The sequence below is a fragment of the Cannabis sativa genome, chromosome 4 (genome assembly GCF_029168945.1).
Source record: "Cannabis sativa cultivar Pink pepper isolate KNU-18-1 chromosome 4, ASM2916894v1, whole genome shotgun sequence".
Taxonomy (NCBI): domain Eukaryota; kingdom Viridiplantae; phylum Streptophyta; class Magnoliopsida; order Rosales; family Cannabaceae; genus Cannabis; species Cannabis sativa.
The window spans coordinates 10,939,462-10,962,232 of record NC_083604.1 but is presented as its reverse complement, the minus strand read 5'-3'; the positions used below and the strand labels follow the sequence as shown (position 1 = coordinate 10,962,232).

At 37.7% G+C, this 22,771-nt stretch overlaps 1 protein-coding gene across 1 annotated transcript; it reads left to right on the top strand.

Annotated features, from left to right (window-relative positions):
* The first annotated feature begins 591 nt into the window (after positions 1-591).
* On the top strand, positions 592-7,179 carry LOC115702229 (uncharacterized protein At2g33490). The gene is made up of 11 exons (XM_030629680.2): positions 592-957; positions 1,438-1,510; positions 1,907-1,981; positions 2,429-2,490; positions 2,573-2,641; positions 2,882-2,910; positions 3,044-3,248; positions 3,340-3,597; positions 4,186-4,239; positions 5,424-6,400; positions 6,881-7,179. The coding sequence occupies exons 1-10, from the start codon at positions 844-846 to the stop codon at positions 6,354-6,356; spliced, it is 1,872 nt and encodes a 623-aa protein (XP_030485540.1). The 5' UTR covers positions 592-843; the 3' UTR covers positions 6,357-6,400; positions 6,881-7,179.
* The last annotated feature ends 15,592 nt before the right edge of the window (positions 7,180-22,771 follow it).

Here is a 22,771-nt window from a genome sequence, read left to right as displayed (position 1 = left end):
CATAGTTTTCATGCATAAACTGTAAACACACCACACCAGTCGTGCTGCAGTTATGGGCAAAATTAAAATGAAAATAAAATGGATGTATGAGAAACCTTAATCTATGCTTTAGCTATGTATTTTTATGTATACATAAAATATTGTAAAGTAATACTTCAAAGTTCAAACCATATTTAGTATTATCAATACTATTATATATGGTGTATTCTTGACCAATTATACTATGTGATGTTGAAGACTTTGAATGTAGCTAAATATATATATATATACACATAACATAACAAGCATTTTACCCAATTATAATTAGTTCCTAACACTAAAAAATTGCTAAAAACACAAATAAATGTATTATTGTTAAAGTAAATTAGTCTCTTATAATACCGACCTATAATATTATTTTATTTTGTTTGAAAAGTCAATGAAATAATAACGGTCAACGGTACTCAATAAAGAAAAAAGTAAACGATACGTTTTCATTCCCTTCAAATTTTAGTGTACCAATTATTACAAGAATTATTGTTAATGTTAATCAAAAATAACAATTACTCAATAATAATAATAATAATAATAATAATAATAATAATATGCTTTATGGGGTCCTGACGTGACCAGACCAGAGCAAAGAATGGGATGGAGTTGAAGAAGAAGAAATACTAGTGTGTTCTTCTCTCTCTCTCTTCATATTTGCTCTGTATTCAGCTCTTTCTCTCTCTCTCTCTGCAAATATTCAATCACCATCACCATCGTCGTCGTCAATTGATTCATTTCTTGTGAATTTCTAACATAATCCCTCGCTTTCTGCATCGGAATCGGATAGTGGAAACTAGAAAGGAAGATACGAAGATGAAGACGTCTCTCAGAAAATTGCGAGGTTTCGCACTGAATAAGCAGGGACCTAAAGACCGCAGAGATCTCCGACCTCTTTCTCAATTAGACGAGCTTGCTCAGGCAGCTCAGGTACGCCTTTCTTTTTCTATTTTCTTTGTGTTCTATGCTTCTTCCCAAGCTGAACAAAGATCATTCGAATTAACGCCATTTTTAACCCCTTTAATTTTTTTTTTCTTTTTACAATTTGGAAACACAAATCTGTTTTCGTCTGGAGTTTTACTTGCATGAAACGCTGCCTCGAATTAGAAACCTAGGGCTGGCTTTGACAATCTAGGGAGCGAGTATTTTCGGCTTATATCTTCCGTAACGATTATTGTTATTTGATGTATGTATCTGAATGTATATATCGAGGTGAAGAACTGTAGTATCAACTGTTATACATACATACAAATCTAAAGTATAAACTGAAAGCTTGGAACCATGGCGAACTGTCTTGCTAGAATTGTGCTTCCATTGCTATACCAGAACTTTACTTTCTTGTCTTTTACGACTGTTCGTATAATTGGAAAAGCATAGTTTCTTATAATTGATGTGATGTTGTTCTTGAAGGACATGCAAGATATGAGGGACTGCTATGATAGATTACTTTCAGCGGCTGCAGCCACTACGAACAGCGCTTTTGGTATACTCTTCTCGTTCCTTTGCTTGTCTTGGATTATCTGTTTCATTTTTCTGTGAAATGTTGTTTGTTGTGATTTTGTTATTGAATGACAACTTACATTATCCTTAATGAACTGATTGCTGAGGGAGTCATTTTTCATTTTTCATTAGCACTATGATGCAGACTTTCATTTTGTTATTTGGTATTCCAGCACTTCCCCATGTGGATTTTTGCTTATGATTTTGTCCTCTAAACTAATGTAAGCATTGCCAGTTACCTGTGATGACATTTTGTCAATATGACCTATTCAAAGAGCAAGCAAGACATTTTTTACTTACTATTAGTAAATTTATAATGCAGATTCATCCATGCTATGTCCTATTTTCTTTATATTCTTATGTCTTTCCTTCTTTCCAGAATTCTCCGAGTCATTGCGGGAGTTAGGTGATTGTCTTCTTGAGAAAACTGCACTCAATGATGATGAAGAGAGTGGTAAGTGTTATTTTAATTCTACTTTCTGTTGTCACAATTTTTTTTCCTTACCTTTGCTGAAAACTTTCAGATATATTTCTGAAGATTACAGTTTGTCACACTTTGTTCTCTCAATCTGTGAAAATTTACCTTTTTATTTCCCGCACATTTAAATGTGTCTGCTGCATTATGTAAAATTCAAATATGATTTACAGAGCTGTGGGTTCAGTTTTTCTACATTTGGGAGCTATCGTTCATTATCTTTATCAGTTTTTTTAGTCTATTTTTTAATTTACTTAAAACGAATCATCGCTTGCGTCTCTCTTTCCACAAGAAACATGCTAACAAGCATGTATTGTCAAAACACGTTACTCCCATTAATGTGGCTCTGTGTAAATTCTTTCACCTGTATTAATATACCATTGGTGGCAAAAATATTAATTATTTTCTCCTTCTATTTTCACGCAGGCAAGGTCTTGCTTATGCTAGGGAAAGTGCAGTATGAAGTTCAGAGACTTATTGATAGCTATGTGAGGCTTTACTGTAAAGTAATCCTGAGATTCCATTACTTGTCACTTGCAATAAGTCTTATTTATTTCTTTCATGTCACAGCGCTCTCATATATCCCACACAATCACTGTCCCATCAGAATCCCTTCTTAATGAACTTCGGATAGTTGAGGTAAATCCTTGTTGATTTAATTTCATATTTGTAATGATTCATTCTTTCCATTTCTCTGTTTTCTATTGCTGGCTCAGTTTTGCTATTAGGACTTTCTTACTTGGGTAGTAATTTATATATGTGGTTACTTTTTATTTGTTATGGTTATGGGTGCTGCACTTTCTGCTTTTCGGACATGTTTTGGTTGTTACTTTGTGTATTCATCAAGTGTTTCTAAACATATGTATCTCCTTGATGCAGGAGATGAAGCGGCAATGTGATGAAAAGAGGTTTTAGTCTTCTACCTTTTATTTTTATGTTATAATTTTATGTGTATGTATATATGCATGCATGCTAAAACACACCTAACATACTCACATGCATATACATCTGTTTCATGCTGTCTTATCACATGGTCTTCAGAGAAGTATATGAGGAAATCAAAGCTAAACATAGAGAAAAAGGGAGATCAAGAAGTGGAAGGGAAAATTTTTCTATGCAGCAACTGATTATGGCTCATGATGAATATGATCAGGAAGCAACATTATTTGTATTCCGCTTAAAATCTCTGAAGCAAGGACAATCTCGAAGTCTTCTAACACAGGCAGCTCGTCATCATGCTGCTCAGGTACTAGTTTCAGATCATAATCATCATTTTGCATTCTTAAATTCTTTTACTGACCTACTTATTGTGTTGCTCTATTATCTGTTCAAAACAGTTGTGCTTCTTCAAGAAGGCTCTTAGGTCTCTTGAGGCAGTAGAGCCATTTGTGAAACATGTGACTGAACAGCAGCACATTGATTACCACTTTGTTGGTCTTGAAGATGATGATCTAGATGATTATGATGACTATAATGATGATCACGATGATGATGATGACGGTAGCTATGATTCAAATGATGATGGAGAATTGAGCTTTGACTATGGCCAAAATGATCAGGAACAAGATGTTTCTACATCAAGAAATTCTATGGAGGTTATCATATTAACTTCTGTCACTAGCTGAGAGTTCTTCTCTTTATTAATTACATATATTGGTCAACAAAAAAGAGTTTGCAAAATACTTTTACAAGATCACAGTTCTCAATTGTTTTATCTTGATATGTGCATGCACACACTCACACAAGATATGCTTGTGAGCATTTATCTAGAAATTTTTAGGAGATATCTTATGCAGGGAAAGGAAACAAAACTTTCATGCTTTTTACTATTATTTTTATGCCATACACTTTTGTTGCTAGTGGCTAGAATAAGCTATATTGGGTTGCAAAAGATAGAGGATAATGTTGTTGTATTTATAGCAAGCAAACGCAGAAATAGTTTGTGTTTAACAAGCAGGGAAAATTATGACAATAATGTTATTAAAATTATAATTTTAAATGTCTAATTACCAAAATTAATCATAAAAACCTTTTCTATCAATTCATAAGGGAAAGACGAAACAATATCCAAAATAGTTGTCCTCCAGTTATTTTGGTTGTTTGTTGTTTGCTCTTTTTTTTCGGACGTTTTGATTTTATTGAAACCATTCTGACTTCATGTAAACATGTAAATTTTGGTACAGGTTGACCAGGTGGACCTTACTTTTCCCAAGGTGGCAAAGGTGGAAGATCCCAAGGTAAGAGAATGTGATACATTTTCTTTTCTGTTTGCAAAGATATGATCCATTAGCAATTGAATTGGGATCAGGATCACTCTGTATTGGATTCTTAGTAAATTCCAATATGTCTAGGTTATTGTTTCAGTTATCAGTTTGTTTGTATGTTGTTTATGTGTTTGCACATATTCTTGTTCATTTATCAACATATCTTTAATTATTAATCCACCTAGTCTCTACCATAACTGAACCCCCTTAGGTTATTGTGAACTAAATTTGAATTTTCATTTTGAAAGTTGATCCCAAGGTTTAAATAGAATAGGTCAGGTTTCAAGATGATTTCCTCAATTGAATGAAAATGTAGGTTTCAAACGGGGTTAGAATTGATATGAAATAAAAATGGTAGAACTATGAAATAACCTTAATTCATAGAAAGTCAAATAGTTAAACAACACACAATTTCAAAATATTCTATATTAGTTTAAATAGAATAGGTCAGGTTTCAAGATGATTTCCTCAATTGAATGAAAATGTAGGTTTCAAACGGGGTTAGAATTGATATGAAATAAAAATGGTAGAACTATGAAATAACCTTAATTCATAGAAAGTCAAATAGTTAAACAACACACAATTTCAAAATATTCAATATTAGTTTAAATAACGTAAACTGAGTATCTTAAGATAGAGCTAGATTACTAATGTTGTTAAATTAGATCTTATAAGCTTTATAAGTCACTCTAATCACCATCACCACCGGTAGAAAAGCAATTACGTTTTCACTTCTAGGTTTGTTTATTTTTCTAAATTTTGATTATTTTTATCCCGGAAGCCCAAAATTCAATTACAACTGTATATAAATGCTAAACTATTAAAATACAAAAGTTCAATTCAGCGGGTTTCAAAACCTCATGGCTTGACCAGGTTTTGAACAATATAGCAAAAACATGGTTTGGATATATTTTTCTAGGCATTAGAGAAAAACAGGTTTTGATGTTTTTGAATACCATTATCGATTTGCTTTGAATTTTCAACAGTATTTTATACTGATTCACTAGCCAAACATATGGAATGCAATGTTCATCCAAGCATGTTGGTTAGAACCAAGAAAATCGTTATGTTGAATTCCTTTTTGGAATTTCAGAATAATTAATCTTTTTCCCAGGATCTTTTTATCTCACAGCGTACTTGTTTTTGAAATCTTGCAGAACAATCTTCTTAGATTGCATAGACATCCCGCTTCCTTCAAGGCTAAAATAGGAAGCCAATCAGCCCCACTTTTTGCTGAGAATAAAGTAGATCCTAGTGAAAAATTGAGACAGCTGCGGCCATCATTCACACGAAAGTTCCACTCGTATGTCCTACCCACACCAATTGATGCAAAAAGTGCGGTTTCTACTGGATCAGCTAATCCTGTGAAGCACACTACAATAACAAATCTAAGCGAGCGAAAACAGAATTTGTGGCATTCAACCCCCTTGGAACCAAAAATGTATGAAAAGGATTTGCAGGCTGAGAGCATTTATGTACCAAAAGTTATAAAATTACAGTCTGTACTGAAAGAAAGCAACAACAATATTGCACAACATCAGCTACCTCCTCCGTTGTTAGATGGCCATATATTTTCCCGCCATGATCAAGGTTCTGCTTCTGATTCCAAAAAAATTAAAAGGCAAGCCTTTTCTGGTCCGTTAACAAGTAAACAGTGGTCCTTGAATCATCCCCAGTTATATTCTGGACCTCTCCTACGAAATCCAGTGCTTCAACCTTCTTCGTCACCACCTAAAGCCTCTGCAGGTGCTTCCCCTACCTTTATGTCGTCACCTAAAATTAGTGAGCTTCATGAATTACCCAGGCCTCCCGCTAGTTCCTCCTTCCAGTCATCAAAATCAATGGGTTTGGTTGGTCATTCTGCCCCTCTTGTGTCTAGAGCTCAAGTACATTCTTCCACAAAAATGGTGACTAAATCTCCTCTGCCAAAACCCCCTCAAACCGTTTCTCGTAGTTTATCCATTCCCTCAAATGATTCTAGGGTTGTGGATTTACAAGTGTCCAAACCAATGGATGTTCCTCAAAACTCTCTGATCACAGAAGATCTTGTTTCTCCACCTTTATCACCACTTGCCTTATCTAACAACTAGCAATTATCAGTTTCCAGATCTTCATCAATCTGGCCAAATCAGAGGTAATTTGACTCAGTTTCACTGTTTTGATTTCTGCATAATGTTGCTCAAACATAAACGTCAGATATTGTTTAGTGGTTGAAATATTTTATGCCTCAACACCTTCATGAAAAGCATTGGGACATGTTGGGTTTAACTAGGATTGATGGTAGTCCAAGAAAATATCGTTTGGAGTCTGCTACAAAATTTTTTGGTTAATATCTTGTGATGAGTATTGTCATTCAAAAAATAATTGGAAAAAAATAGGGATAATTTAGTGTTTCTTTTAAGGGTGCTATACGATGGAAAGTTAGTGTAGGGTGTCTTTCTTGGAATCTCATTAGGTTACATACTCAGTACTCTTATAATCAATAGTTGTGAATCAATAAGTGAGTCTTGAGGTGAACCATAAATGCATTTAATCATATATTACATTATTTCTCTATTTTGTATTGCTTTTCTTTTTCCCCCTTTAAGTGGTAATGGTGTTAAATTGGCTACAGGTGAGACCATTATTTTGTGGCCATGATTTTGGTTCTAACTTAGGCAACGGAGAGTTTTGGGTGGGAAGGATCGTTTCTCGTTAATTAGTTTGTACAGGTGCTGCTACTGCTACTGCTGCTGAATATGTAAATATCTTTTTGTCTTCATAATTTATTAATTAATTATCCGACATGATGGACTCATTACATAATTTACTTCCATCATTGAGGAGTTTTGTATTCACAACACTACGAGCTATCTATAATCTATAAACAATAATCATTTTATATTTTAAAAAAACTAATTTTTCTTGATGTTACTATTATTTTATTTATTTATTTTTCCCTGAATGTTGTTTAACTATTTGAATAGCTTCTTTTCAAAATATATCTATTCTATATAAAGTGTGCCTATATAACTGAAATTCTTGGTTTATGAGAAATTTATAGGTGAATTTTTATTTTTATTTAATAAAATAATAAAATATTATTTATATATAATAAAATAATAATAAAACAAATTCTATTAATATTTGAACTGATATTAAATATTCGCTTATACCATCCTATATAACTGATATTTTTATTTACTTTTATTTATTTATTTATGAGTTTTTGTTTCACTAGGTAGCGAGGACACCGATAATACGTAATCCTAACCAATTGAATGTTACCATTTGAATTTTAGCAAAACTTTTAGGAGCAAAAAATATCTACTAAAGTAAAAATTCTATTCAACTATATGTATACATTTAGCTACCTTCACTCCTTCAATTTTTTTTGATAAAAATACTGTGTTTTTATTTTGATTTAATATATATAAAAAATAATGATAACTATTTGTATACAATTGAATAAACAAAAATTAATCAATGGACAATCTGGTGAAAATATTTCTTCAAATAAATTTAAACTTTTAATATACCTAAAGGAAAACGAACAAAAATGTAAGTGAAAACTTTAATTTGAACTTTGCAACAACATTTCAAATGTTTTTCTCACAATTTATACAAAATTACATACAATCATACATACACTAATATATTACACTCATCTAAAATTAAATAGAAATAATATATTTTTTTAAAAGGGCAAATGAACTCGGCAGCTCAGACTCGGATATATCTATTTCTATATAAAGTGTGCCTATATAACTGAAATTTTTGGTTTATGAAAAATTCATGGGTGACTTTTTATTTTTATTTAATAAAATAATAAAATATTATTTATATATAATAAAATAATAATAAAACAAATCCTATTAATATTTGAATTGATATTAAATATTCGCTTATACCATCAAAATTTGCACTGCCCACTTCACCTTCTCTGCCTTTTGATCGATATCAAACCTCAAATCGACGTTTGATGGTGGAGTGACATTGATGAGAGCAGGCCCAACCAAAAGAATAACAATATCTTACTATTATTAACACCATTTGATTTGGATCTAGAAAAAATATTTTTGGATTGAGGCGGCAATAAAAATAACTGATACTCTCTAGAATTTTTATTACATGTCATGTGACGCATGTCATAAATCGCGATGAAAAAATCATATGTGACAAGCCAACATGCGGGCAAGAAAGATTTCCTACACCACGGTATATTACAAAAAACATATGATGTTATTGAAATTAAGTTAAAATAAAAAAATATACTAACAATCTTATTATGCATTTTACAGTGCTATAGCATATGTTGAACTTGATGACAATACAAAGAGCCTATCTGCTGTCATGTTCGCAGATATTGTGGAAAAAATATTTTCGTGTAATGCTGCCCAACTAATGAAATATACTGCAGAGGTGTAGTTTTTAAAAAATTAAATAGTTTTACATGCCTTTCATAAGTTGATTTTTTAATTAAATAAATTATGCACACCATGTCTAATCATCTTAAATGAAAATACATCACTGTTTGCAGGAACACTGCCGCTTTGTCGACATTACCATATTTAATTTATCAAAGAAAAAATAGATAATCCAGATATATGCGGACCCGGCTAAAATGAAAAGTGCAACATACAAAAATTACACTATTGTCAAAGAAAATGAAGATTGAAATCCACCAATGACTATCATTAGTTTTCTTATCTATAATTTTTAGACTAATGCTATCTTCAATTATCAACAATTTAGAGATTGATTTTTAATTTTTTTTTTATCTTATCCCCATTTAAGTAATGTTTCTTTAAGTATTGGAACATCAATTTTTAGTTTATTTTTGGATTAACTTAAGAACATATTTAAATCATTAAGCTTTCTTAAACACTAATATATTGCATTTAGTATTCAATAATAATCTCATTTTCAAATAACATAAAAAAAAACTAGCATAAAATTTAGAGGCAGGTAGTTTTTTGCTAGTATATATATATATATATATTTGAAAAAACAAAAAACAAAAACTATTTGAATGTCTTGAAATGGATGGTAATGATGAGGTGAAACAGACAAAAAGGAAAAGACAACTGCGATGGTCCAATAATATATGAGGGAAGATAAAGTGCTTTTTTATATTGTACCTGTTATAAATTATAATAGTGTATGATACCGGATAAGTACAGATGTTTTATATATAAAAATTGTTATATTTTCAATATTTGGGATTTGTCACCAGCATAATTTTATTTTCTTAAGCAGAGAAAAATCTCAAACTTAGTGCATCTCTATTCTCTACTGTTAATACTACACCGCACTATTATAAAAATATCAAAATTTTAAATATAATTATTCTATTTTACCATACTAGCCCAGCCCTCTAATTTTAGAGCAATCTTCATTATCACACTCATTTTTTTTTTCCTCTCCTTTCAATTTGTTGTATTTTTAATGTATTTGCTTAAAGTTTGTTAGGTTGTTGAATTATTATTATTAGTAAAATTTCATTATTGTTGTCGAGTGAATTTCGCAACACCAAATTATATTATTTTATTAATATGAAAGAGAATTTTATGGGTAATGACAAGTGTGAGTATTCAACCTAGAATGGCGAGTACTCGACTGGGAATGGGAAAACAATCAACAAAAAACTGGAAAACAACAGTAAGACAGAGAATTATAGTGGTTCAGTCAGATTATGATCTGCTTAGTCCACTGTAGCCAAGGATTCGTAGGTGCCATTTCATGGTGGATCACCTTTTTATATACAAAGCAGGTGTCCAATCGGTTACACAAGGATCACATTCATTGTTAATCCATTATTTACATATTGAATTGCAATAATTAAACCCAAGCAACGTTAACATTAATAAATGAATGACAGTTACTAAGTCTATCAACGTGTGCGTCTTCCGCATCTGCGAGTTGACCGTTCATGTTCCGTTGTTGAGCTCGCAGGGTCATCAGTACGTTTGGAACGTCCGCGCCCTTAGGTAGTTGCCTCTTGTAGACATCGCATGTCGAGCTGATAGAACCTAGACACGCGAGTCTATATCGGTTTATCGAGGCCATTGGATCGTAGGGACCAAATCGCATCATAGAGAGTTGATCTCTATGCTTTCGCAGAAATAAAGAGAGGATACTCGCATATGTATTGACACATGCGAGTTGGACCCATCCTGTATAATGTGAGTTAAAGTTATGCGATTCGACTTAGGTCGTACTCACAGTATCTCACTGGTTTTATCCTGGGCGAGGTTGGAACATCGAGGAGTCTCTCATGGACAATTCAGCTTTCATTGGAAGGCTGAATACACGTGTCCTTTAAATAGGAGTCTGGTCTCGAGTTTCTAGGTGAGAGGAATCTCACTATAACACATGCCCCTAGTTTTGCGATGTGACAGGTGCGGTCACAGAGGGAAACTATTACTCGAGAGACAGGCGAAGGGTTGTCACGAGGAGGTGACCTTTCGGTTGTCCCATCGAGGGTTTCGAAAAATGACGGCTGTAATTATTACCTTTTATTGCATTTATGGTGCCACGTCACTTAAAACTCCTTGGTTTTCGTGTAGGCGTGGCCATGGTTGGCCGTTGGATTGGGCGACCTTAGGCATCCCAGTCGCCACGTGTCGTAATCCCAATTAATGAGGGATATGGGTATTTAAACCCTTTGATACGAATCAAACTCCCTATTTTTCCCTCTTGTTTCTTAACTTCCTCTCTCCCTTACAGAAACTTCAAAAACCATTCTCACCTTTTGTTCAGATTTCTACCGTTCATCTAAAGCATCCTTCAATCTCAGAAGCAATCAAGAGTAACCGCAGGAACAACTTGCCAAACTAAAGGTTAGTTTCGAGTTCCAATGTATTTCTTGTTTTCTGTATTTGAGAAAGGGTGTTCATTCTGGTTTTTGGTATTTTGGGGCTTTTAGAAAATGCATGTTTGTAAGGGATATGTATGAGGTTATATTCTTTGGGTAAAAAACTGGGTAATTTTATGAAAAATGACCTGTAATTTGGAATAACCGCATACTGTGTAAGAACCATTTAAATAGACGCTGTTTCATACTTTGAATACTCGTGGGTATTCGGATGCACAGTTCGAATACTCGCACACTGATAGAACTTATTTACCTTTGACTATTTAGCTAACTTTTTAGGATTTTATATGTTGTGGGTTGAATTGCGAGAGTATTAATAGCTATTCCAAATGGTGGGTGCGTCTCAGTATTCTAATGGTCATATATGCGATTATATGCCCCTTGAGATACTGAGATACACCCAGCCATTTGCAACATGCGTTGATATTCAAATGAGCGTACTCCTTGGCTGATAGGTAGTCTCGGAACGGTGGGAGTAACTCAGTAATTTCAGGGTCATGCCTGGGAACGCATGCTCCTTGAGTAACTGAGTTTCTCCCAGCCGTTCCTGGAGACATATCGCTTGGCCCAGGATGCGCGACTTACTCGCGTTTCAACTCGCATACAAATTGGGTGGTCAGCATTCGCAAGAATGCTGACTATTCTGGCAACTGCGATTCTATAATTTTAATGCGGGTGAGATCACTTATGTTTGTTTTTCACACATTCATCACGCTGAAAAGATCTTCTATCTTTCAGATGAGCGACTTGTCGGATAGCCACCAGCTCGGCTCTGGAGGCCGTGCATTCGATGGCGAAGTTGACCAGGAGGAAGACAGCTTTCTCCCAACCTCGATTTCAGAAGAGGAGGCCGCACCAATAGAGCTAGGCCCGATGTCTTCTGCAGACATCGAAAGAATGGTGCAGGAACTTGCCGAGCCTGGGACCATCGACATTCGAGATAGTGAGTCCATGGTGTCGGCCCGCGACTACCTTATTCACTCGAGGCATGCTCCTGACGTCGAGGTCGAGGAGATGGACGATGAATGGACGGCCCCAGCTCGCGAGTCAGGCGAAGATGAAGAAGAGGCGGAAGGGAGCGGGACGGACTCGGTTGACGACACTCAGCTGAACGAGCCCTTCACGTGTGAAGATCTGATCTCGAGGGTTACCAAATCAGATTTCACCACCTTTGTGAGGTTAAATCTGCTGCGACTTGCGTTTCAGCGACCGAAACCGTCCCAGAGGGCACATCTCCCGTTTACCAATCCTGCGATTATTCCCACAGAGGATGTGGTAGTCTCAATACCCATTCTCCGATGTGGGGTATTGGTCCCCTTCCATCCTTTCATCGCAGTTATTCTCAGGCGATACGATGTATCACCTTTTCAACTAACTCCGAACAGTTATCGCACTGCCCTAGCCTTCTATGCGATGTATATGGAGTATGTTCATAGGGCTCCCTCAGTAGAAGAGTTCAGCTATTTCTACGACATAAAAAGCGTAGGTCTTCATAACGGCTTCTACTGTTTTAGCAAATGGGCGACTTCTGAGATCAATGGAGTAGAAGGAATGGTGTCGAACATGGGGGACTGGAAATCGAAGTGGTTCTACGTCTTTAAAGTCCCTGGGATTAGAACTGACTTTAATCGTAGACCTAGTATGTCGCATGTTTTTTAACTTAGGCATTTTCTGAATTACTTTGAGATCTTATGCTGACTCGCTCTTTCTTGTTCTCGCAAATAGACCAGCTCGACTGGCACTCGACGCAACTCGCAGAGAAACAGTCAAAATCCTTGGGAGTCTTTCGGTACAAGATCGTGACTGGCGATTACTGTGTACGACGGCCAAGCTGCGAGAACACCAACTGATTCCAGAGAACGCAAGTCTTCAAAGAGAGCCAGTATACAAAGAACCGTCTGAGAGGCAACAAGAGCGGATAGACAAACGCCTCTCCAAGAAAACTTCTCGACCAACCTCAGGTAATTTATCTCTTGTTATAAACTGATGTCTTGAGTTTTATTTATACTTATCTTTCATTTATCCTCGCAGAGATGACTTTTTGAAGTCCGCGCCCGTCCTTAAGATTAAGCCGAAGGGTGGAGTAACGACGACCTTGCCTGTTGTCGCCCAGAAGAGGAAGAGCGATGTGGTGGCTACTCTTGTCGCAGATTCTTCCAAGAAGCTGGCCAAGACCACGCAGGACAAGGGGAAGAAAGTCCTGATCGAGCCAACTGTCAAAGCTCGCGACTTTCTGGCCATGCAGGAGAAGTTCGTGGGCGAGGAGTTCATGTCCAAGGCGGAGAAGATCCCTTCTGAGGAGCTTGTTTCGCGCTCTGTGGAGTTAGCCTCGCAGTCGATAACCCTGTTCATAAAAGCTGCTGTTGCTGGTTCGAAGGAAGCTGACTCGCTGAGGAGGCACAATGCCCAGCTTCAGGAGAACATGAAGAGGCTGAAGCAAGAGGCGGCTAGAAAGGATAAAGAGCTTGAAGAACTTTGCAAAGCTAAGGAGCAGGCTGAGCTCGAGGCCAAGAACTCGCGGGCGAAGATCGAGGAGATGACTCGCGACTTGGAGACTGAGAAAGAGAATGGGAAGAAACAATATGATCAGGCAGTTTCTGATTATATTTACACCACTCTTTCCAAAGTCCCAGACTTCGACTTCTCGATCCTCGGAGCAGAAGCCGCTGAGATGGCTGAGGCTTTTCGCGCTATGTCGCCTACTCAAACCCAAGGTGGTGGAGGGAACCTTCCTGAAGAGGTCGAGGGTGCGGATGTTGAGGAAGCCGAGAATGAGGTCATCAGCAAAGTCGCGGATGAGACTGCTCCTGTTGTTCCAGATGCTTGATTTTCCTCTATGTTAAAACTGTTATGCTTTTTAATTTTACTTTTTTTTATGCGGTACATGGGTACTCGCGCTTTGTACTTAGACAAATTCTCTTTTTATTTTGGACAAATTTATATCCTCGCGGGGATAATTATCCTTTAACATTCTCGCAGTACACGGGTACTCGCGTTTTCAATATATATATCTGCGACTTTAATTACAGCTTGGTGTAATAAGTAGAAATATTTACAAGTCTTTTGATAAAATTTTGAAAATTTAACAATCAATAGTACATTCTGGCATATATATACCCCTCTATACTTATGATTTTTTTTTGTATGAAAAATATCTAAGTATAAGAGTGACCATAGTTTAATAATACGAGTACTATTGATAATATAATTTTAAACTCTCGCCATTCCAAGCTCGTGGAATTGCAGTTCCATCGAGTGTTGCGAGTTGGTATGTGGCATCACCAATTTTTTCTGCGATGAGATATGGTCCTTCCCAATTATCCCCAAAGACCCCATGTAACGGGTTTTTGGTATTTGGCATTACTCTTCTAAGGACCAAGTCTCCTGCTCGCAGGGCTTTTACTTTCACCTTGGAGTTAAAGTATCTTTCAGTTCGCTGCTGGTAAGCCGCATTTTTTAAGTGCGCTTGGTCACGCTTTTCCTCCAAAAGATCAAGGCAGAATAGCTGTTTATCGTTGTTCTGCGAGATGTTGAAAATATCTCTGCGTAGGGAACCTGCCCCAATCTCAACTGGCAACATGGCCTCGCACCCGTAAGAAAGTGAGAAGGGTGTTTTGCCAGTTGTAGATCGAGGAGTTGTATTATAAGACCATAGGACTTGCGGTAACTCGTCTGGCCAAGCCCCTTTGCAATCTTCTAGTTTCCCTTTTATGGTGTGCTTGATTATTTTATTAACAACTTCAGTTTGTCCATTACTCTGCGGGTAAGCAACTGCGGAGAATGCCTTCTTGATTCCCAAATCATCGCATAGTTGTGGCATCTCTTTGCAATCAAACTGTCTTCCATTGTCTGAGATGAGTTTGTGCGGAATGCCGAAGCGACAAATGATGGAGGTATAGACAAACTCGCGCAATTTTGTTGCTGTGATGGTTGCGAGTGCTTTGGCTTCGGCCCACTTCGTGAAGTAATCTACTGCGACTACCGCATATTTGACTCCACCTTTCCCTTTGGGTAACTCGCCGATTAGATCAATTCTCCATATTGCAAAGGGCCATGGACTTGTGATAGAATGGAGGTTACTTGAAGGTTGGTGGGTATATGTGGCTATTCGCTGACACCTGTCACACTTCTTCGCAAACGCGAGGGCATCTTGTCCCAAAGTTGGCCAGTAATATCCTTGCCGCATGATTTTTAATGCAAGGGAGTTACCTCCGGTATGATTGCCACAAATCCCCTCGTGTACCTCACGAAGTATGTAACCACAATCCTCTCCGCTGATACATTTGAGAAGAGGTTGACTAAAACTCCTGTGATACAACCTTTGGTCATATATCACATAACGGGCAGCTCGTTGTCGCAACTTTCTTGCTTCTATTTTATCATCAGGCAAGAGCCCTTTTCCAGATATGCGAGGATAGGAGTCATCCAGGTAATCTCCTGAACGGTATCTATTTCCATGATCACTTCTTGATTTATAGTTGGGTGAGCCAATACGTCTACCGGAATCACATCGAGCAATTCGGCTTCTCTAGTTGAGGCAAAACGGGCCAATGCGTCTGCGTGTGAATTTTGAGCACGCGGTACTCGAGACACGACTATTTTTTTAAACTTTTGCATCATTTCGCAGACAATGGCTAAGTATTTAACCAATCTCCCGCCTCTTGTTAGATATTCTCCATTCACCTGACATACCACGATTTGGGAGTCGCTAAAAGCCTGAAGATACTCGACTTTCATCTCGAGAGCGAGTTTTAATCCTGCGATTAAAGCTTCATACTCGGCTTCATTATTAGATGCAGAAAATTCAAAACGTAAAGTAACGTGTACCTTGAAATTATTGGGACTGATTAACAAGATCCCACTACCAAAACCTTCGCTATTTAAGGCTCCATCGGCGTACAATGTCCACGTTTCTCTATTTGCTATAGCAATGTCGCTTCTGTCTTCTATGAGTGCTACCTCGGTGCTGGGGAATTCAAGTATAAAATCTGCCAAGGCTTGCCCCTTGATCGCAGTTCTTGGTTTATACTTGATGTCGAACTGACTCAACTCCATCGCCCATTTTAACAATCTCCCTGATGCTTCTGGTTTCGCTAGAACTTGTCTTAATGGGTAGTTCGTCAAAACTTCAATGCTGTGAGCCTGGAAATAAGGTCGCAATTTTCTTGAAGATATTATCAAGGCGAAAGCCAACTTCTCCATTTGGGGATAACGCGTCTCAGCATCCAGTAATCGCTTACTGACATAATACACCGGGTATTGGCGTCCTTGGTCCTCGCGTATTAGTACCGAACTAATCGCATATTCTGACACGACTAAATAGACGGATAGGACTTCACCGAACAGTGGCTTTGACAAGATCGGAGGTTTCCCCAAGTGTATTTTTAAAGCTTGAAAGGCCTGCTCGCACTTTTCGTCCCAATGGAACTTTTTGTTGCCTTTCAAAATCTGAAAAAACTCCTTGCACTTATCAGAAGATCTGGATATAAAGCGGTTTAAAGCTGCGACTTTACCTGTGAGGCTTTGAACCTCCTTTGGCTTGGTTGGTGATGGCATTTCCACCAATGCCCTGATCTTCGCGGGATTGGCTTCTATTCCTCGCTGATTAACCATGAACCCGAGGAATTTCCCAGAGCCAACTCCAAAGACGCATTTCAGTGGATTTAAACGCATCTTATACCGTCGTAGTATATCAAACATGTTCTGTAAGTGGGCAATATGGTCCTTCGCACGTTGAGATTTCACGAGCATATCGTCAACATATACCTCCATGGTTTTTCCAATGAGATCAGCGAACATCATGTTCACTAGCCTTTGATAAGTCGCACCTGCGGTTATTAAACCAAAAGGCATTACTTTGTAACAGTATAGTCCTCGATCAGTAATGAACGAGGTACGCTCCTGGTCTGGTTCATACATCGGGATTTGATTATATCCCGAGTATGCGTCCATGAAACTCAAGAGTTCGTGACCTGCAGTGGCATCAATGAGCTGGTCAATGCTAGGAAGGGGAAAGCTGTCTTTGGGACAGGCTTTGTTTAGATCTGTAAAGTCAACACATGTGCGCCATGAGCCATTAGGCTTTGGCACGAGTACGGGGTTCGCTAACCAGTTGGGGTAAAACGACTCCCGTATAAAGCCGCAGGCAAGGAGGCGGTCGACTTCTTCTTTTAGTGCTTGGTACCTCGCGAGGTCCATTTTATGGCGCTTTTGTCGGACACCTCGCACCTCGGGGTCAATGTTCAAGCGATGACACATGACTTGCGGAGATATCCCGACCATATCTGAGTGTTTCCAAGCAAAAACATCAAGATTTTGCTTTAAAAAGGTCGTTAATTGTTCTAGCAGCTGAAAATTTAATTTAGAACCAATTTTTAAAACTTTGCTATTATCTACAGGATCTATAGGTACCTCAATTGTGTCTTCCGCGGCTTGGGCTGCGGCGATGTGATCGAGGATTCTTGGATCCAAGTCTGGTTCATCTATATGTGGCACTTCCTCGATTCCGAGGATCTCCTGGCGAGGAGGTGGTGCCTCCAAAAAGTAGATAACATTTACCGTCCTTTTCTCTGCGAGTTTAACTGCTGCGTTGTAACATTCTCGCGATTCTGATTGGAATCCCCGCACAGAACCTACTCCAGCGGGAGTAGGGAACTTCATTGTCAGATAATAGATCGAGGTTATGATCTTCATCTCTTTCAGGATTGGTCGACCAATTACGGCGTTATACGCTGAGTACTGGTCGATTACTGCAAAATCTACCATTAACTTGGGCATCACGGCGCTCCCAAAGTAATTGGGAGTTTGATCATTCCTTTTATTGTTATGACATCTCCCGAAAAACCATAAATACTCGACGTCATAGGTCGCAGATCCTTCTCCTGCAATCCCATTTGTTTGAATGCTTGGAAATTCAGCAGATTCACTGAACTTCCATTGTCGACAAGTATGCGATGGACATTATCCCCGCCAATATTGGCGACTATCACCAGTGCATCGGAATGCGGGTGATGGACCCATCTCGCATCACTCTCCGTAAAGGTGATGTCGTCGCATTCTTTCTTAAACAGCTTCTCGGGCCGCTCACTAAGATTATTCACATTGGTAAGCGGCTTCTCCTTGGCTTCTCTGGCATATCGTTCTTGCAATTTGCGAGAGTCCCCTGCGATATAAGGTCCCCCAATTATAGTCAGGATGTTGCGAGGTGTTCTGGAGCCACTCGCATTCTGGTTTTCTCCTTTTTCATCCGCTTGGGGACGACTCTCCTCGCTCTTCTTATACTTGTCGAATTTCCCTCTCCGGATTAGCTCCTCGATTTCATCCTGCAAGACCCAACATTCTAAGGTAGTGTGACCAATATCCTTGTGGTACTTACAAAATTTTTTAGGGTCTCTCCTGTCGCGATTTCCCCTGATGGGGGGTGGCTTCTTGAAGACTCCGTTTCTTTCCTCGATCGCGTAGATATGGTCTCGAGGGACTGCGAGTTCCGTATAGTTGACGAAGCGAGGTCCACCTTTCCTTTTCAGCGAGGATTCCTTCTTTGGAGGAGACTTGGCCAACTTTGGACTTCGCTGTCTTCGCGGGCTGCGTCTTCTTGGGCTTCGGCCCCTGGAGTTCTTTCCTCGTGGACTGCGAGATCGTGACCGCGGTATGGGTGACCGGCGCTTGTCCTTCCCCTTCACTAACTCCGGTAGAGAATTCTCGATTCTTTTGTGAGGTTCGGCCATGACGAAGAATTCAACTAAGGATTCGGGCCTTTGAGCCTGTTGCTCCTTCCAAAAGTCGGTCCTCGGCAAGATACCTGTTATCAACATGCAAACAAGCGAAGACTCGGGAGCCTTCTCAACCTTTGTTACTTCTGCGTTAAAGCGTTTAAAATAGTCTTGTAAAGACTCACCAGGTTCTTGTTTGATGTTGGCCAAAGTCGTGTAAGGTGGCCTATACGTCATTGTGGCCTGGAAATGTGTGAGGAATAAGTCGACGAAGGTTTCCCACGTCGATATCGATGCCTCGGGTAATTGGGTGAACCAATCATGGGCATTTTCCTCGAAAGTTGCCGCAAGAATGCGCCACTTTGCGAGCTGCGGTACCTGATCCACTTCCATTATGGTATTAAATTTTTCAAGATAATCTATCGGGTTAGAAGTACCTTTATATTTGAGGGATTTGGATAGACGAAACCCTTTTGGAAGTTGAGCCTGTCGCACTTCTGTAGTGAAAGGCGAGGTACCATGCAACTTATATATAGGCTTTCGTTGCTGCTCGAGCATTTTCAAAGCCTGCAGAAGCATGCTTTGGTCAATCCCTCCAACCGCAGGAGTCGGGGCTGCTACAACTGTGGGACTTTCAACTACTGCGGCAAGATTTACTGGGACATTAATCCCAGTGGTCGCGATCGGCGCGGTAGGCGGGTTATTATAAGTATTGGCACCCTGATCGTCCGCATGGGGATCACGGAGTGTCTCAGTATTATGTGGGACGCGTGAGCGTGCCCTGAAAACTGCGTTGAGATGATCACGCAGATCACCTCGGTGTACCTGATAACGTCCTCCCTGTTGTGTCTGTACAGAGCAGGACCTTGTGTACTTGCTTGGAGTGCGACCATGCGATGACGAAGAGGCTGACTCTGCATCGTTGTCTCTTGATGGTCGGCTACGAGGATTACGGCGTTCAGGATCTTCATCAACCTGTGTGCTTTGGTTTGGATACCTTGCGGATTGATCCCTAGACGTTGGATGGTTCAGGTCCAGACCTTCAGGGTTGGTTCTTCGTTCCATGCGTACACGGTTAGTATGACGTCTAGAAGTCGTTACCTGAGGGTTATCGGTGCGAATAGCAGGAACTTGAGGAGGGCGTCGGGCTCGGTTTTGTCCATCTACTTCAGCCTGTAGTGCATGAAGTTGATCCTGAATCGCAGCATATTGATCAGTGGTGAGCTGGATCATTCCCTCGGATACCACCGCCGGAGTGACGGGGGGAAAATGCATGATTGCTGGTGGCGTGGATGCGTCCCCAACCTGAGGGTCAGTCGTTTCTGGGAATAGGTTGAGTGGTCTGATATTGCTTCTCCCTACTCCGCCATTAATGATGTCCACAGGTGGCGCTCTAGCTCCAGATAATGTTACGTTCATCATCCCAATGTTGATGGACTCGTTAGCTCCGTTGGCGTGATTTCCAGCCATGATGATATTGTTCTTTGAAATGAATGAAATCTTAGTCGATTCCCACAGACGACGCCAAATGTTGTCGAGTGAATTTCGCAACACCAAATTATATTATTTTATTAATATAAAAGAGAATTTTATGGGTAATGACAAGTGTGAGTATTCAACCTAGAATGGCGAGTACTCGACTGGGAATGGGAAAACAATCAACAAAAAACTGGAAAACAACAGTAAGACAGAGAATTATAGTGGTTCAGTCAGATTATGATCTGCTTAGTCCACTGTAGCCAAGGATTCGTAGGTGCCATTTCATGGTGGATCACCTCTTTATATACAAAGCAGGTGTCCAATCGGTTACATAAGGATCACATTCATTGTTAATCCATTATTTACATATTGAATTGCAATAATTAAACCCAAGCAACGTTAACATTAATAAATGAATGACAGTTACTAAGTCTATCAACGTGTGCGTCTTCCGCATCTGCGAGTTGACCGTTCATGTTCCGTTGTTGAGCTCGCAGGGTCATCAGTACGTTTGGAACGTCCGCGCCCTTAGGTAGTTGCCTCTTGTAGACATCGCATGTCGAGCTGATAGAACCTAGACACGCGAGTCTATATTGGTTTATCGAGGCCATTGGATCGTAGGGACCAAATTGCATCATAGAGAGTTGATCTCTATGCTTTCGCAGAAATAAAGAGAGGATACTCGCATATGTATTGACACATGCGAGTTGGACCCATCCTGTATAATGTGAGTTAAAGTTATGCGATTCGACTTAGGTCGTACTCACAGTATCTCGCTGGTTTTATCCTGGGCGAGGTTGGAACATCGAGGAGTCTCTCATGGACAATTCAGCTTTCATTGGAAGGCTGAATACATGTGTCCTTTAAATAGGAGTCTGGTCTCGAGTTTCTAGGTGAGAGGAATCTCACTATAACAATTATTTTGTTGTATGTTTATTGTGTTGCCAAAACTTTAGTAGTTTGTCTCCTATAGTTTATTACTTTGTTGTATTTTTTATTGTGTTGCTAAAGCTTAAATAGTTTGTTGTATGAAATTTTTATTTTCTTCTTAAATTTGATTAAATGTATAATTATTAAATTATTTGGTGATAGGTGTGAACTAGGGGTGTTCATCCGATCTAATCCGTACTTTTTTGGTCAAACAACATCCAATCCGCACTAAGTGCGGATTTCATATTTTGGATCCAATTCGATCCGCATAAGAGTTTAAATCCAATCCAATCCAATCTGCAATAGTGCGGATTGGATCGGTTATTTTAGATCGGTTATTTTTTTCATAATAAATTATTTAATATTTCATAGAAAAAAAATTAAAAAAAACTATTGTTTCTTAATCTCCAATAATAATCTATTCCATCTCTATTTATATACAAATTAAACCAATATACATATATATATATCAATATATATATATACTTATCTTTAGATTTACACTAATATCTTTATATATTAAAAGTGTCTATCTAACGGCATTTCTTGGTTTAACATTCTTGGTTTAACAGAATATACTTAAAAATAAAAGAATATTCTGTTAAATTTAACGATTAGGTTTGATCTCCCGTTAAAAAATAAACCCAATAATTAAACCAAAAAATTAAACAATATTTTAAATAAACAATCTTTTAAATATTAATAATCTCTTTTTAAATTAAAAAAATCATCTTAGCCAAATATCTCTCTAACAAACCTATCTTGGGAGAATATTAATAATTTTTTATTTATTTTTTAAAAAAGAAAAATATAGATAATATAAAAGAAGATTGATTGTGTTGGCTTAGAGATTTTTGGGCTTGGGCTTAAAAAAATAATTAAAAAAAAAAGATGAAATGGGCTGTAATTAGTATTTACCTTATATATTTGTGCTTATTTTTAGTTTTATTTTTAATTTTACCACCAAGAGGAGAAGGTTGAAAAATATTAGAATATGAAAATATTATTGGTGCTTATTAGTAATTTGCAAAGAATGTGAAAGTCTATAAATATATAGTTGTGTAGCTATTATTAAATATGAAATGAGATAATAGAACTTTTTTCAATTAGAAGATTAATGTACATTTTACTATTAATAACGTACATTATTATAACACAACTATGTTTTACTTACTAAATATACTGACACATATTTTATTTTTATAAAACAAATCGTTCAAATAATTATACTATTTTAATTATTAATTAAAATAAAAAACTAAAATATTAAATAAAACTAACACTACGTGGCTTGACACGTAACAATCACCTAGTATATATATATGTATCTATTACTAAAATAAATAAGCTAGTATATATATATTTAAACTTTATGTATATGTGTCTATGTGAATAAGAATTATTTTTTTTTTGTATTTTTTATTACAAAATAAATAAAATGCACAAACTCAATATATTACTAAAAAGATTAAGAAATTAGAAGTTAGTGTCTTTTTTTAATTAATATATATTATATATTATATTTTTA